This window comes from Lactuca virosa, chromosome 8, assembly GCF_052849685.1.
Source record: "Lactuca virosa cultivar CGN04683 chromosome 8, Lactuca_virosa_CGN04683_v6, whole genome shotgun sequence".
In the NCBI taxonomy this organism is placed as follows: Eukaryota; Viridiplantae; Streptophyta; class Magnoliopsida; order Asterales; family Asteraceae; genus Lactuca; species Lactuca virosa.
Window position 1 is genome coordinate 64,051,990 of NC_136433.1, and position 17,733 is coordinate 64,069,722.

The following is a 17,733-nucleotide window of genomic DNA, read 5'->3' on the forward strand; positions in this document are numbered from 1 at the left end:
TTAGTGTGGATTAAGGTTTATTTCAGTGAACAGATTTCACAGTCTTAATTTGCTGCTTGCTGCTATCAATTTCACAGTCTTTATTTCAGTGAATAGACTTCGGTCTTGACAGTTCACATTTCACAGTCTTAATTTGCTGCTTGCTGCTATCAATCTCACAAACTAGAAGTCTAGAAGTGTAATAGAAGTCTAGAACTATAATAGAATCTAGAATTCAATTGTGTTTATCAAGGGCTTACATGTTTGTTTATATACATGTATTTTCATCACTTCTTGGATCTGTAATAGAAGTTTTGGATATATTTTTCCCCAAAATATGTGAAATAAAGATTGCTCTAAAGAAATGGGATACATCTAGTTTCATTGAAATAAGCGAAATGTCCAAAAATATGATTACAAAGTTTGATGAGTATTGGAAAGAAAGTCACGGGGTGTTGGCTATGGCGACAATATTGGATCCAAGGTTTAAGATGAAGTTCCTAGAGTATTTTTTTCCTATTATCTATGGAGTAGATAATGCAAAAGATGAAATTCAGAAAGTGCGTCAAATTTGTGAAGATATATATTTGCGATATGAGTCAAGTGTTATGAGTCAAGCAAGTAATGATGATATTACTAGTAAGCCCACTTCTAGTCGAGATGCAGCTCCCGCAAGTGACATGGACTCATTAGATGCTTTCTTTTCATGGAATTCTTCTACTAGTGAAGTTTTTGTAAAAATGAATTAGAAAGGTACTTAGAGGAAGGCACTTTACCCCGGATTCATGAGTTTGATTTGTCAGGTTGGTGGAAGTTAAATGGGGTTAAGTATCCTACATTGTGTTTGATTGCAAAAGATATATTAGCCATTCCTATCTCCACTGTTGCTTCAGAGTCTTCTTTTTCTACAAGTGGTAGAATCGTTGGTCCACATAGGAGTAGACTTCTTCCGTCAACAATTGAAGCTATCATATGCACTCAAAATTTGGCTATGGGCGGGTAAAAAAGGTATGTATGAATTTGCTTGAACCATTGTTTTTTAATTCATTTTAATATATTATGCTTATTACCTTTATTTATTTTTTCTTTGTTAGGTTGTGTTATTGATGATGATGATGTACATTCAGATGAAGACGACGAGGGACTTGAGGTAAGATTGTTCAATTTGTCATTTTGTATTGAATAAACTAATATAATAATTTATTTTATTATTATTTTTGTTATTTATTTAGGGAGGATATTCAAATGTCAGTGAATGAAGAGTTGAAGGAAATCAATGGATACTGAAGATGTAGTGAATTGGTGTTTTATATTTGTAATTTTGGATTTGTTGTATTTTGCATTTGTAATGTTGGATTTGTCTTCGTAAGATTGTTGGATTTTTCTTTGTAAGATTGTAAGATTGTTGGAATTGTTGGAATTTTAAATTTTTAGTTTCAAAAAGATTAGGTTTTAAGCTTTTAAATTTATTAAAAATAGTATTTTTGCCAAAAACAAAGCAGTTTTTTAGCAAAAAAAAAATCCAATTTTAAGCTGGGGAACCGGGGGAACGGGGGCGGGACCGGGGCGGTGGAGATAACCGGGGGCGGGACCGAGGGCTATGTAAACGGGGGAACCGGGGGCGGGAGCGGGGGCAGGGGCAACGGCTGATTTCGGGGGCGGGGGCGGGGGCACCTATTTCCGCTCCCGTTTTCCCCCGTTGACATCCTTACCTGGAAAGGGTGTTATCCGCTTCAGGAAGCGGGGAAAGCTGGGCCCCATATTCATTGGTCCTTTCTGAGTGTTGGCCCGGGTGGGCAAGGTGGCTTACCAGAGGAATTGAGTCACATCCATGATACCTTCCATGTATCACAGCTGAGGAAGTGTATAGCCAATGAGGCGGCTGTGGTTCCCTTGGAGGACATTCAGGTCGATGATCGCCTGAATTATGTAGAGAATCTTGTAGCCATCTTGGATCGTAAAGTGAAAACCTTGAGGAACAAGGTCGTGAACTTTGTTAAAGTTCGGTGGTAGCACCGCAGAGGTTCGGAGTGGACATGGGAACCGGAGTTCGAGATGCGTGAGCAGTATCCTGAGCTGTTTCCAGAGGATGACTTCGAGGGAGAAGTCTGTTTTTAGTGGGGGAGAATTGTAACATCTCAAAATAAGGTACATTTTTATTTTTGAATCTTTCTTCTTATGTCCAAATTAGTCCCTTAATGTGAAAAGTTGGCAAGTCAGTACGCGGGGCGTATGCATGAGTACACGCAGCGTACTCATGCACCATGTAGGATCGCGGAGACCACCTAGTACGTTGGGCGTACTAGGCTCAGATGCAAACCCTAATATTCTATTGTCCCCTTTAAATAGAACATGATGGCCTCATTTCTAGCCACCCTTATTAGCCTCCAACCCTCTCTGAAACCCTAATTTCGTGTGTGTGGCTTGTGAGTGTGATTTTGCAAGTTTTGAGTGATTCTTGGCTCTTGTAGTTGAAGAAGAAGGTTAGAGAAGAAGAAGAAGGTGCCATCAAGCTTAGAGATCTAGAAACCTCCCACCTTTGTACATCATTTTCAGGTATAAAGCCTATACCTTGGCTAGTATTCTTCTAGATCTCTTTAGTGCAAGTTTTATGAGCTTAAGTCCCCAAAGTTTGGACCTTTTTGAGTTGGAGACTCTCCAGAGAGTTTAAGCTGTCCTTTTATGCATCCTTGGGCTTCTAGGTTGATAAAAATGTTTGCTTGATCTTTCCTTTGCCCCCATGCATGAGTAATGTACCTTGGAATGGATGAAATGATGTTTTAGCCTCTCTTAGCCATGCAAAGGCTTAAAGCCCACGACTTTTATGGATTAAGAGGTCTTAATTTAGTTAGATCTATGGATGGAGTGGTTGTCTTAACGGATTAAGACCAAAAAGTAAGGAAAAAGGAAGTTCGTGGAGTACACTGTGCGTACTCCCAGCTACGCGCAACGTAGCTCGGTGATGCCCCGTCGCATGCTTAGCCAGGTTGTACGCCCAACGTACTCGCTGGGTGTTGACTTTTGCTGATTTTGACTTTTGGTCAAAGTTTAGGGTTTTGGACCAAGGGAGGGGCAAATTGGTCATTTTTTCCCTTAGTTGGTTTAATTGTGGACTTTGGACTCGTGAGTGGTTTGGACCTTAATCTAATTAAGGGTAATTATTTGTTAACTAGGCGGAGTCTAGATCCGACAATTTGGGTGCTAGGTTTTCATGTCATCAGTATCAGGTAAGTCCCCTTACTTACTCTTACCTGTATGGTAGGATAGCTGTAATATTATGAACAACTGGGTCTAGCTGTTAAGTTATGTTATGTTATGTTATGTGTTGATATGATATTTGTTTGTGACCGGGGGTTGCTGATAGCCAACCGGGGGTTGCAGATAACCTTACGAGCATGCTGTTAGCTCACCAGGACTGCTGATATTCCCAGGGTTGCAGATAACCCATAGTTGTTTACTTATGTTGTGTTATATGTGGTATCTTTGGGAACTCACTAAGCTTTGTGCTTACATTTTTTGATTTATATGTGGCAGGTACTTCACAGGACCGCGGGAAAGCAAAGGTCTGATTGTACACACGCACTGAGAATTTACTATTGGGACATGATCTTTATGTACTCTGATAACTATGACATCTGTGTTTTGAAATGACTTGTAATTAATCTGGCTGTGTAACTATGTTTTTGAAAGTTTTAAAAATGAAAAATTTGGTCTAATATTTGTGGTGTTTCAGGTAGATTAAAATATTTTACAACAAAAACAAAAAACTTTATCTAAAATTTTATAGTATACTAACCATTTTTGATCACGTGACAAACCATTATTTAACTTTCTAGTATAAAATGCATAAGAAAAATGTCTAGAAAATTTATCTTTAGGAAACACAAGATTCATTTCTCTTATTGGCCCCTTTTCAATTAGAATATCTATTGATTTAATGTCAAGAGAATCCCAATTTCTAAGATAAAAAATATCTATAGATTCATTTAAATTAGTATTTTCTTCATTTATATTAGTATCATGTTCATTTAAATTAATATTTTCTTCATTCAAACTAGCAAAATTTTCATTTATGTTTGTATCTTGTCCATTCGAATTAATATTTTCTTCATTCAAATTATTATCATGTTCATTTAAATTAATGTTTTCTTTATTAACACTAGCAACATTTTCATTTAAGTTAGTATCATGTTCATTAAAATTAATATTTTCTTTATTAACCATAGACCCTTTCTCTTTTTGTAAAGAAGCCTCAACAAGTTTTCGTTTTTTTTCGTTTTTCACTACCGGATAAGTATTTTTTAGAAAATATTTTATGATTGACAATAAAGTAAAAACTACTTTAAGAAAAGAATACACCTGATTTCTTTGATTTCTTTGTGAAATATGTTGAACTGTTGAAGCCTAATATCAAAGCAAGCTGTAAAAATCAATAACAAAAAACATTAATATGATAACTAAAATAATATCAAAAATCAAATAGCCAATACATCATATTACAATGTAACATTGTCAAATACTCAAGTCGGATATCTAATAGTTTAGTAATACTTTGAAGGTTTGAACTTTGAAGCTGAAATTCTGAAAGAATCAAGTCAGAAGCAAAACATAGAAATTTTGAAGGCAGAAACATTTATTTTCACTAATTCAGAAATATGATATTGTAAAAGAATAGATATAAGATTTCAGAAACAAAAATCAGAAACTAAGAATCTGTAACTGAATTACTAAGAAAAAGGCTAGAAATTAAAATGAGAAATTAGAATGAGAAACTAGATATTCAGTTGAATTGAATCAATTTGATACAGAATTAAAATTTTCCTAAATTAGTGAAACAAAAATCAGCCTTCTGCTTCCCTAATTTTTCATATTCCTCTTTAATTGAATCTAATGAAACGAATTGAATGAGAATCTGAAATCGATTAGACAATTACCTGGTGTCCTTGTCCATGTGTCGGCGTGTCAATATCAGTTTATTTTCAGCCTTCTGCAACTGAAATCGATTAGAAATTAAATCTAATCGTCAATTTTCAGCCTTCTGCAACTGAACTCGCAAGTAGCACTGTAGCAGCCGAAGATTACAAAGTTAACCGATTATCAATATCAGTTTATGATTATCCGATAGAGCAGAGAGTTGCGTGAGACTATGAGAGACAAAGTGAGAATTGAGAATTAAGAAACCAGAAACGAGATGTATTATATCTAGAGTCGAGACGATTAGCCGTTAGAGATTAAATATTGTGAGAGAAAATCGACGATTCAGTATCAAGGCGTGAGGCGTCCATTCAATTACCTACCGATTCATATGTCGCCCTAATCTCGATTTCCCACTTTCCCCACTACCTTCCTTAGTCTCGTTCCTATTTGATATTCATGGAAATCGGAATCACGTTCAACGACATCAAGATTCAAGCGACCTATTTTATTAATTTTTTGGGTTAATGTATTTTGGATTGGACATTGGACTAACTTTGGGCCCCTAAAGAAATATATAGATAAATAAAAGTTATATATATATATATATATATATATATATATATATATATATATATATATATATATATATATACACACACACACACACGATACATATTCTAGAATTTTTGGCCCCCCTCGAGTCGTAGGCCCTGGGCGGTCGCCCAGGTCGCCCATCGTCTGGACCGCCCATGGACAAAAGCAATCAAGCATTACTAAGATCCTAACAACACGTCACTATGTTTTCAATAGTTGTTTGATGTTAAATGGATTATCATAATGTCCATTTGTTCTAACATCTGTAAACATGGGGTGTGGATCGAATCTTTCTCATATGTGTTCAGGGGCGGTTCTTAGTGGGTGCCAGCAGCGGCACCGACAACGCCTGCTATTTTTGTAGGTAGTGGAGAAAATCTTGAAATCATTTTTTACCTATTGTCACTTTTGGTCCCCTAACTGGCTGGTCAATGCCTGGCTGTGTGTTCTTGGACACGTGTTATGTTACTCAAATACTTCTCGAACATTTCTTTCTCACCGCTTCCTCTTATCTGTAGCTCCTCCTAAATCGACATTGCCATTCCCACCACTTCTTTTTTCTTCTATCTGTTCCACCTTACAGGAATGGCGATTTCCTTCACAATCACCGACGCCTTTGTAACCTCTCTCTATGCGATTCATGGTTCACAGATTGATTCCACTGTGTTCTTCCTTTGTAACCTTCGCATAGTTGCAGTGGACCAAAGATACCATCAACGACACTTGATTTCATTTTGTTCTCTCCAGCGATTATCACCACCACGCCACAGGATCCACCGATTGAAGCCAAGTATTTTGAATTATCACCAACATGCCATATGAACCATCAGGGCATATTTTACCGGTAACGGAATTGGTATTTCCGACGATGAGCTCGACAACCATCGAAGATTTCGATACTTTTCCTTTGTTGTTTCTCGTTATTTTTCTCTTTTGACAAAGAAATCAAGTTTAAATGCAAGTTTATTGTGATTTGAGGGTATGCCATACACCCACCTCCCCTGCCTTCTCCTTCTCTGACGACTAACCATTCATTCGACAACCAACACCAACATTTGATTTCAGGTTCGTTTAACTTCAAATTTGTAAACAGATGAAGGTTAAATGTTGGTTAATGGGTGTTTATGCTGGTATATATGTGTCAATATTGGTAAAAGTAGACATTATTGCTTAGCAGAAGGTAAAGGTAGTCACTAGTGTTTCAATACAGTTTGAATTTATTTGCTTCATTGTGTAGATTGTAATGTTTTTCGGAGACTTTTCTGAATTGCAGTATCGTAACATGTGTAATATCCCGGGATTTTAGTATTTTCAAATCCTTCCATTGGTTTTTAAATATGTCATTTTGGGTCCTTGGAGTATAAAGATGTAGCGCTAGTGGCAAAATGGTAATTTTGGGGGCAGGAGTAGTATGTTGGGCGTACATGTGAGTAGGCTAACGAGTTTGGATTTTAATTTTTGATTCAATGGGGCGGGTTTTGACCCTGATTCGCTCCAAACCCATAAGAATTTAACGGGTTTGGATTTTAATTTTTGATTCGTTTACCCGTTTACGATCCATACCCGTTTACCCTTTTAGCAAATGGGTCGGGTATGGATCATGGTCGATTCGCTCCACTTATGACCCGCCCCATTTAATATATATATATATATATATATATATATATATATATATATATATATATATATAGGGGACAGTTCAAATAAAAACAGTAAATAGTGTGAGAACGTAAAAACACTTTTTTATGTTATTATTCTGCAATTAATTTTGTATCGACAACTTTATGTCATTATTCAGCATACAATAAATGAATAGTCAAAGGTTAAAATTAAAATTAGAATTTACTACAAAAATGGACATGCATAAGTTTATAACAGAATAATAACATTGTAATGAATATATGACTAATCGAAAGTTAATATTTATATTAGAATTACTTCAACAATACAGATATACAAAATTCATTATAGAATAATAACATAAACATAGTGTTTTTACGTTCTCACACTATTTACTGTTTTTATTTGAACTTACTTATATATATATATATATATATATATATATATATATATATATATATATATATATATATATATATATATATATATATATATATATATATATATGACAACAAAATATACAACTCGATGTCTAAGTAAAATGTGATTTTTATTGTATTGGACTTTGAGTATTAATTAATGTACATCTTGTTTAAGTAGACATTTTATCCTTTTTGAGAAATATTACTTTGTGGAACACATAAAAATTACGAAAATTTAATATTATAAAAGGGTCGGGTTAATGGGTCGGGTATTCGTTGATTCGGTGGATACGGGTATGGATTTGACTATTCAAGACCCTGAGGGTTATTGGAGCGGGGCGGGTCATGTTTTTATTTTTTTATACGGGTTTGGATCAATGGTGATTCGCTCCAAACCCGCCCCATTGACAGGTCTAGGCGCACCCTAGTATGGTGGGCGTACACATATGTACGATGGGCGTACTAATGTCCGGGTGAAACCCTAATTTTTAGGGTTTGAAGAGTATTTAAGCACCTTTATGGATCTTTTAGCCTCACTCTTTTAGCCTCCAAGTCCTTGAGTCGCTCTTAGCAAACCCTAACCCATAAGAGAGTGTTTTGAGCTTAAAGTGTGTTATTTGTGTTCTTAAAGGAGAAGGAAGTGCATCAAGGAGTCTAGGAAGGAAAGCAAGCTTTTAGATCTTGGATCATCATCTCCTTGGGAAGCTTCAGAAGGTAAAAAGTTGCTACCTTTATGTTTGGTTTGCTTAGATCTCATCTTGGTAGCTTTATGATGTTCTTTTGTCCCTAAAAGTCCCATTGTTGTGCATGTTTGGTTTTGGACATTTTGAGTTGTCCTTCAAGACCCTAGGAAGGGTCCTTAGTCATAAAAATGAGGTCCCAATGGCCAGAAGTGTCTCATGCATTTAGAAAAAGGGTCGTACTGGATTAAGACCTTGTATTAAGAACTTATGGACGTGTAAAGTCATAAAGTTGGAGACTTTATGACTCTAGGGTGCATTTGGACCATGGATTTGTAATATGGGCTTAAGTGCTTAAGTCATTAACCACTTAATGTACTTTTTGGATCTGCGAGGGTACGCCCCGCGTACTGAGAAGTACGCCCCGAGTACTCGGTCATCCACCCCATTGGTGGTCAACGCGAGGCTCGCGTACGCCCAGCGTACGTCGTCTGTTGGGTTTTTGAGTTTGGGCTTCAAGTTTTGGGCCACATTTTAGGCTTGAATGCTTGGGCCCTCATTGGTCTATCTAAGTATGAGTGTTTTGGGCTAGTTAGCGAGCTGGACCTTAGGATAAGGCCGCCCAATAAGGAGTTTGGGCCCAGTTTGGAAAATGGGGCCAATTATGGGTCTTGAAGTAATTTGGGCCTTTTGGATCAAACATTGGACTTAGGTATTGGACTAATTAGGGAAAGGGTAAAGTGGACATTTACCCTAAGTATGCATCCTTAGTCAAGGATGGTAATCCAATTGTTAATTGAATGTTTGTTTTGTTGTGATAGTTCGGGATATTACGTGAGCCAGCAGCCGGAGGTTTTAAGTGTGATTCGACATTGTGAGGTGAGTTTTCCTCACTATACTTGCAGGTCGAAGGCACCGATGCCGATCCCTTTGGATCGATATCCTATTATGCATGATGTTACATAGTAGTGATCTGTTAGATTAGAATCCTCGTAGATAGGATTGGTCTATGCTTAGTGATCTGTAAGATCTGTCTGTTTGTTTGCTGGCTGGTTAATAGTATGTTTATCTGTATTATGTACACATGATTAGTTAGTGGTTGAGGCTTCACTGCTTTGTGCGTAAGCCAACAGGCCGGGGCATTTCAACCCGATGGTTGAGGGCCTAGGGTATTCCATCCCGAGGATGATTCGACCCATAGTATATTGGAATTCCAAACCGATGGTTAAGGGGCCTGGGGTATTCCAACCCGATGGTTGATTGGACCCATAGTATGTTGGCATTCCAACTTGATGGTTGAGGGGCCTAGGGTGCTCCAACCCGATTGTTGATTGGGCCCATAGTATACTGTTTTGTTTTGTGCTATTTGTTATGTGTTGGTATTTTGGGGGAACTCACTAAGCTTTGGGCTTACAGTTTTGGATTATGTTTCAGGTACCTCAGAGGATCGCAGGAAGGCGAAGGCATGATCGTGCACCTGCTCATGTTTTTTTATGATTTTGGGATTTCTCTGATAATGAACTCATTTTGAAAACAATATGTAAACAATGATGGTTTTTGACTTGTTTAAAAGTTCAAAATTTTCATGAATTTTATGGACGTTACAACATGACTACAGTTTTGACAAGTGGTTATCTGGTAACACAAAAGATAAGTTTGACATATTTTATGTTCTCATTTCACTCCAATAAGTGAAGTTTTTATTTGAACTTCTTATTAAAGTCACGTTTTTTAAAGGAGTTTATTTACTTTTCTTATAGGCATTATACTTTGAAATTTTATTCAGTTATAGCATTGATACACAAATTTTATAATTTTTCTACTTGGAGGTTGGTTGGAGTTTAATCATTTTTACTTTAATGTTTAAGGACCTAATGTAATTTTTTTATTGTCTCACATTCCAGATGTAATTTAAGGAGACATGGCTGATAATGGACTATTATATGAGGCTGTTAATGTACTTATTTGCTTATAGAGTGTTATGTTATATTAACCTGTAAAATAAGAAGCACATTGTTACTTCTTACATTTAGTCTTTTGTTGGGTTAAATGCAAAAAATCTCAATGTAGCAACTTACTTTCATTTGTCATTATTATTATTTTTTTAAATTTACTTCAATAGAAAATATAGCAACTTACTTTCATTTTCCAATGAAAATACATTGTTATTTCTTGCTCTTTCAAAGTAAGATGATATATATATTAGTCAATAAAGTGAAATTTCATTGCTATTTTTTGCATTTCGCCCATTAAAGTTTGGTTAATTATTTTGTTTTGAAATAACCACATGTTTGCAATTATTTAGGAGTGTCTGATAAGTTCATTCTAGTTTTATAGGAAAACAATTCTTACCTTAGTGACACTTCAATCAAAGACAAAAGCAGGTAACTTTACCTTTTACTCCTTTTTTACTAGCATTTGTTTGGACATAGGGTTTATTATAAGCATTTGTATCAGGGGTTGCAGTTGGGTAATTTTATTATTTGTGATTCCATTTTTCTTTTATTTTGTTTCTATATTTTAGGATTATATATTTTAAAGTTCATTCTGATTAAGTTTTTGTAACACCCTGTTCCGAATTGTTTCCTATTTCGGGGTGGTGACCAAAGATCGGGATCAAGCTTAGGACCATTGAGGAAATGAGATCTGGACCTATTTGGATATAGGTGATGTAAGTCTAGATGATCCGGGGGTTCGGTTTGTATTTTGGAGCCAAGGGATATTTTGGTAAATGTCAGCTCGGACTTTCATGTAAATTGGATTTTTATTCGGGAAATTTTAAGGCAATTATGAGATGATAAAAGCGTAGAGCTTCTCGTTACCTTTTCATGGATATAAGGATCGTCAGAATCGGATTTATAATGAAGAAGTTATGGCCTGCGTAAGAATTTAGGGTTTCGGGGAAAATCCTAGTACGCGGGGCGTACATGGGGGTACGTAGGGCGTACTCGTGCGAGGACCCTTACGTGAGGCGTACCATGGCATATGATGGGCATAGTCAGCAGTTTCATCGCGAAGCTTCGGCCTCGTATGCTGGGCGTATGAGGAGTACGCTAGGCGTACGAGGAGTTCAAGAAACCCTAATTTAAGTGTCTTGTACCCTATATAAACACCTTAAGAACCTAGGGCTGACCTCTTTACCAACCCCCAAACCTCCTAAAACCCTAAATCGTCCCTTAAGCTTTCTTGGTGGTGTTCTTGACCCCTTGAGAGGATTTTAGTGGTTGTTTTGCTCATTGTGAAGGAATCTTTGAATATTGAAAGTGCCTTGCTTGGAAGGAAGGTCATAGATCCAAAATCATCTCACTTGTTGCAATCTCTTTGAGGTATCAAGTTCATACCTTGGCTTGTAGATGTTTAGATCTCTTCACAGTTTGTTTTGTTATGTTTTTGGTCCCATTTTGGGTTGATTGAAGAGTTAAGACGTTTTAAGGGCTTGTTCTTTTAGATCTGAGCTTATGGTGGACTCCTTGAGCATAAAGGTGCAAGATTTGTGGGATTTTTGGTCACATGCATGCATTAAGTCACTTGTTAAGTCCTCTTTAAGCTTAAGAGCTTCATTTAGCCATGCATGAATGTAAAGTTAGCAACTTTACGTGATAATCCAGCTCAAGGAAGTCAGATCTATGTTTTGGAGCTATGTCTGAAGGGATTAAGTGCTGAAATCAAGTTTTGGGTTTAATGGGTGAGTACGTTGGGCGTACAAGCAAGTACGCTTAGCGTACAAGCCCTCAAGAAAGTACATTGCGCGTACTTGCTGAGTACGCCCCTCGTACTCAGTCTGGTGGACTTTGCCTGTTTGGGCCTCAGATTTGGGCTATTCTTTGGGCTTAGTGGCTTGGGGCCTTGTTGGGCCACCTGAATGGAAGAGTTTGGAGTAGAGAAAAATTAGTGGGCCTTAGGGTAAGGCCCATGTAAAGGTTTGGGCCTAATTTAGAAAATTAGGCCATGTATGGGCCTTGAGTGTTTATTTGGATCTTTGGACCTTTGGATTGTTCGTTTGGGCCTAGGTTTGGGTCATGCTGAGTAAAGGGTAAAAAGTTCTTTTACTCCAGTTTGGGCAATTAATGTGGACCAGATCTGATTATTGATGGATGATTATTATGGTGAATTGTGGCGCGGGGATTTTAGCGAGGCAACGACCAAAGATTCTTTCTGTGAGATTCGCTAGTGCGAGGTGAGTTTTCTTCACTGTACTTGCAGGTCGAAGGCACCAAGGACGGCCCTTTGGATTGTTAATTTGGTTTATCGTATGACCGTGTACTATAGTGTCTGTTAGATCTGTATCCTGGTAGATAGGATGTTGTTATGCTGTTGTGATCTGTTAGATCTGTATCCTAGTAGATAGGATGTTGCTATGTTTTTGTGATATGTTAGATATGTATCCTGGTAGATAGGATGTCGCTATGCTATTGTGATATGTTAGATTTGTATCCTGTTAGATAGGATGTTGTATGCTATAGTGATCTGTATCCTGGTAGATAGGATGTTAACATGCGGTAGTGGTCGGTAAATCTGCCTGTTTGTCTGATGACTGGTTATATGTTTATTAGTTATGTGTATGTCGACATGTTGTGGTTGGTTGGGTTGAGGCGGTACTTCTTTGTGCTGAAGGCCAAGACACCCAGGGCGGACCGGATAGATTCTAGGCCCTGTGAGGCGGTCCAGTTAGGCCGAAGGCCCGGAGGACGGTCCAGATAGACTGAAGGCCCGACGCATCGGTCTAGTCATGCTGAAGGTCATGTGAGCGGTCCAGATAGGCTGAAGTCCTATAAGGTGATCCATTCATGCTGAAGGCTCTATATGCATGTTGTTTGTTATTGTTATATGTATTGTGTGTTGGTACTTTGGGGGAAAGCTCAAAAAGCGTTGGCTTACAAGTCCTTTATGGATCTTTTAGCCTCACTCTTTCAGCCTCCAAGTCCTTGAGTCGTTCTTAGCAAACCCTAACCCCATAAGAGAGTGTTTTAAGGTTAAAGTGAGTTATATGTGTGCTTAAAGGAGAAGGAAGTGCATCAAGGAGTCTAGGAAGGAAAGCAAGCTTGTAGATCTTGGATCATCATCTCCTTGGGAAGCTTTAGAAGGTAAAAAGTTGCTACCTTTATGTTTGGTTTGCTTATATCTCATCATGGTAGATTTATGATGTTATTTTGTCCCTCAAAGTCCCATTATTGTGCAGGTTTGGTTTTGGACATTTTGAGTTGTCCTTTTAGACCCTAGGAAGGGTCCTTAGTCATAAAAATGAGGTCCCAATGGCCAGAAGTGTCTCATGCATTTGGAAAAAGGGTCTTAATGGATTAAGACCTTGTATTAAGAATTTATGGACGTATAAAGTCATAAAGTTGGAGACTTTATGACTCTAGGGTGCATTTGGAACATGGATCTATAATATGGGCTTAAATGCTTAAGCCATTAAGTACTTAATGGACTTTTGGGATCTGCGAGGGTACGCCCCAAATACTCGAATGCGAGGCTCATATACGCCCTGCGTACCTCCGGTGTATGCAGTGAAGCCAAATGCTCTTGGATGGGTAGTTAAATAGAGGGATAAATCCTTTTTTGTCCTTTAGCGTACGTCGTCTGTTGAGTTTTTGAGTTTGGGCTTCAAGTTTTAGGCCACCTTCTGGGCTTGAATTCTTGGGCCCTCATTGGTCTATCTGAGTATGAGTGTTTTGGGCTAGTTGGAGAGTTGGACCTTAAGATAAGGCCCAAAAGGAGTTTGGGCCCAATTTAGAACATTGGGCCAATTATGGGCCTTGAAGTCATTTGGTCCTTTTGGATCAAAAATTGGACTTGGGTCTTGGCCCAATTAGGGAAAGGTTAAAGTGCACATTTACCCTAAGTATGGATCCTTATTCAAGGATGGTAATCCAATTGTTACCTGGATGTTTGTTTTGTTTGATAGTTCGAGATATTTCGTGAACCAACAGTCGGAGGTTTTCAGTGTGATTCGACATTGTGGGGTGAGTTTTCCTCACTGTACTTGCGGGTATGAAGGCACAAATACTGACCCATTTGGATTGATATCCTGTTATGCATGATGTTACATGGTAGTGATATGTTAGATCGGAATCCTGGTAGATATGATGATGTTATGCTTAGTGATTTATAAGATTTGTCTGTTTGTTTGCTGGCTGGTTAATAGTATGTTTATATGTATTATGTGCACATGATTAGTTAGTAGCTGAGGCTTCACTGCTTTGTGCGTAAGACAACAGGCCGGGGCATTCCAACCCGATGGTTGAGGGCCTAGGGTATTTCATCCCGAGGATGATTGGATCCATAGTATATTGGCATTCCAACCCGATGGTTGAGGGGTCTGGGGTATTCCAACCCGATGGTTGATTGGACCCATCGTATGGTTGCATTCCGACCCGATGGTTGAGGGGACTGGGGTATTCCAACCCGATGGTTGATTGGGCCTATAGTACGCTGTTTTGTTTTGTGCTATATTTTATATAAATTTGTATTTTGGGGGAACTCACTATGTTTTGGATTATGTTTCAGGTACCTTAGCGGATCGTGGGAAGGCGAAGGTGTGATCGTGCACCTCCTCATGTTTTGTTTTATGATTTTGGGATTTTTCAGATATTGAACTCATTTTGAAAACAATATGTAAACAATGATGGTTTTGGGGTTGTTTAAAAGTTCAAAATTTTCATGAATTTTATGGATGTTACAAGTTGGTATCAGAGCCTAGGTTTGAGTGAATTGGAGGAACACTCGTGTGAATCCAGTCTCAAACTAAGGAAAAGATTGTAAAAATAATTTTCAAATTGTTTTCAAAATAATGAAGGAGGATACGATGTGTACGATCAGCCGAAGCCAGTAAGTAGACCCCAAAATACCATACTATTATCTGATATTGTGATATGTTACAACAACATGGTAGTGATATGATAGGGATCTTCAGGTTTTGCATGATAGAGTTGCTTGATTATATGATGCATGATAGCCTAGGGTTCTTCTCTAATGTAATTGACATCATTACGGTAGTTGCTTTGTGTATGCATCATGGTTATACATAACTAAGATCGTATAGCCTGAGAATGTTTGGTTTGGACTTATTTACTGTTCTTGTTTGATGAAGGGCTTAGGGTAGGATAAGATATTCAAATGTCTATAGGGTCCAACGTTATGTATGGCTAGCATACACGAGTGCTGCAGGGTTGGTGGAAGTTTCATGGATGAGTTGTGTGGGGTCAGCCAACCAGTTTTGATATATATATATATATATATATATATATATATATATATATATATATATATATATATATATATATATATATATATATATATAACATTCCTCTAGGGTGTGAGGATTGAGCGTATGAGTATGCTAGCAAGTATTGTTAGGGTGTTGTGATGACTCTCTGAGACAACTACGGGTAGGTGTGGAAGGTAATATGGGGCCGTACTACTGAAAGCACAGGACCCGTACACGTAACAGAGAATTCACAATCCATAGGGCTTTGTTAGGAGTTGGTTCCCCGTTATGATATGCGTGTTATCTGATATCCTCCTAGTTTATTTTCAGTATGGTGACTACGCGTCGAGTTGAGGCAGGATCCGATTTGAGATCAGGAGCTGGCCGTTAGGGTGAGTCAGCTGTGTTGGATGAGAGGATCAGGGAGATCCTGCAGGAGGAGGTTGTTGCCCGGTTCCGAGCTTAGTTTCCAGAGATGTTTGGATCTATCAAGAGCGCCATGGTTGAGTACTTTGATGAGTTCTACGCTGTGTTGTCTGAGACTGCTGCTGTTGCTGCCGTTGCGGCTGCAGGGGTTGGATCGGGTCAGGCTTTTCAGTATCGGGACTTCGACAATACGAAGTCCCCGACTTTCGATGGGGTGCAGGACCCGATAATCACCATGAGGTGGCTATCTGATATGAAGGGATATTTCTTCACTTGTTGGTTCCCTACTGACCAGAAGGTCATGTGTGCTCTGAACCTTCTGAGGAACGGAGCGAAGGATTGGTGAAGGCTTGCTACTAGTTCCTATTCTGCTGAGCAGATAGATGCTGTGACCTGGGAGCAGTTTTCTGAGATGTTCTGCTCCCGATATGTGTCGCTGGTGCAGCAAGAGAGGTTGGCCCAGTAGTATCTAGACTTGAGGTAGGGTTCTGAGACGGTGACGGAGATCACCAAGATGTTTATAGAGAGGGATATGTTTTGTCCCGAGTTTGCTGCATCCGAGCAGGCTCAGATGATCCGCTAGTTGAGCATGCTCAAGACGGAGAACAGACAGTTTGTTTCTACTTAGCGCTATGGTTCATTGTTAGAGATGCAGGAGGCCGTCAGGCGGCATGAAATTGAGATTGATTTGTAGGTGAGGGAGTCGAGACCGGCCCCGGCGCAGTTGCAGCCTGCGTCGAAGCAGTTTAGGGTCGCTGATTCCAGGTCGGGGAGTCAGAGGGGCCGTACTTATGAGAAGTGCGGCAAGGTGCATGATGGATCTTGTTGATCTTCTTCGGGTTGCCACAAATGTGGCAAGCAAGGCCACATTGCGAGGGATTGTTGGCAGCAGACTCTAGCTTATGGCGTCAGACTTTGTTACCATTGTGATCAGGTGGGCCATATGAAGGCCCAATGTCCTTTGCTTGCTTCTAGGCCGACGCAGGTTCCAGTGCCGGCTACTTTGTGGATCACAGATGGGAGTCAGGGCAGGGCAGAGCCCCCGAGGGCTCAAGGGCGCGCTTTCCAGCTTACCGCCAAGGAGGCCAGAGCAGCACCAAATGTTGTGACTGATATGTTTCTATTATTATCCTATTGATTATGTTTTTTGTTATGCTTATATTTGTACCTCTGTTAGGTACGTTCCTAGTGAACTCTTTGCCTGCTCTAGTGTTGTTTGAATCGGGTGCGTTTCAGTCTTTTGTATCTCAGTCGTTCAGTAGGGAGTTTGATATGCCCATTGGGGAGTTAGAGTGTCCCTTGCGAGTCTCTATTGTCAACGAACACGAGGTTTATGCATCATCAATATATCAAGGTTGTGTTCTGGAGATTTCCGGGGTCCCTTATCTGATCGATTTGATCCCTATACCCACGGGGGATGTCTGGGTGATTGTGGGAATGGATTGGTTGAGCCGTTTTGGTGCGATGATTGATTTTGAGGGCCAGCTTATAGTAGTTCGAACCCCAAGTGGGGGAGAATTGGTTATTTATGGAGAGAGAACCATGATGGGTTTAGGGTTTTGTTCTACAGCCAACGCTCGACAGTATATTCAACACGGGTGTGTGGGTTATTTGGCTTATGTGGTGGATACGCGTGTTAGGGATCAGGTTTCAGTTTCAGAGGTCCCGGTGGTCGGGGAGTTTGCCGATGTATTTCCAGAGGAGTTACCCGGTGTGCCTCCTGAGTGGTAGGCCGAGTTCAGGATTGACCTCGTGTCAGGTGCCGTATTGTTTGGCACCGCCTGAGATGCAGGAGTTGTTATCTCAGTTGCAGGAGCTGCTAGGCAAGCAGTTCATCAGACTAAGTAGTTCTTCGTGGGGAGCACCGATTTTATTTGTCAAGAAGAAG

General features: G+C 39.1%; 1 protein-coding gene across 1 annotated transcript; it reads left to right on the plus strand.

Moving 5' to 3' along the window:
- Positions 1-377: 377 nt before the first annotated feature.
- LOC145130424 (zinc finger BED domain-containing protein RICESLEEPER 2-like) lies at positions 378-1,266 on the plus strand. Its single transcript, XM_079065231.1, has 3 exons — positions 378-618; positions 729-978; positions 1,212-1,266. Exons 1-3 carry the CDS (start codon positions 378-380, stop codon positions 1,264-1,266), a joined length of 546 nt encoding a protein of 181 aa, XP_078921357.1.
- The last annotated feature ends 16,467 nt before the right edge of the window (positions 1,267-17,733 follow it).

Coding starts and splice junctions, on each gene's coding strand:
- LOC145130424 (XM_079065231.1), top strand. CDS start 378: ATGTCCAAAAATATGATTACAAAGTTTGATGAGTATTGGAAAGAAAGT. Junction 619..728: donor AAGTAATGATGATATTACTA/GTAAGCCCACTT, acceptor AAAATGAATTAG/AAAGGTACTTAGAGGAAGGC. Junction 979..1,211: donor CAAAATTTGGCTATGGGCGG/GTAAAAAAGGTA, acceptor TTATTTATTTAG/GGAGGATATTCAAATGTCAG.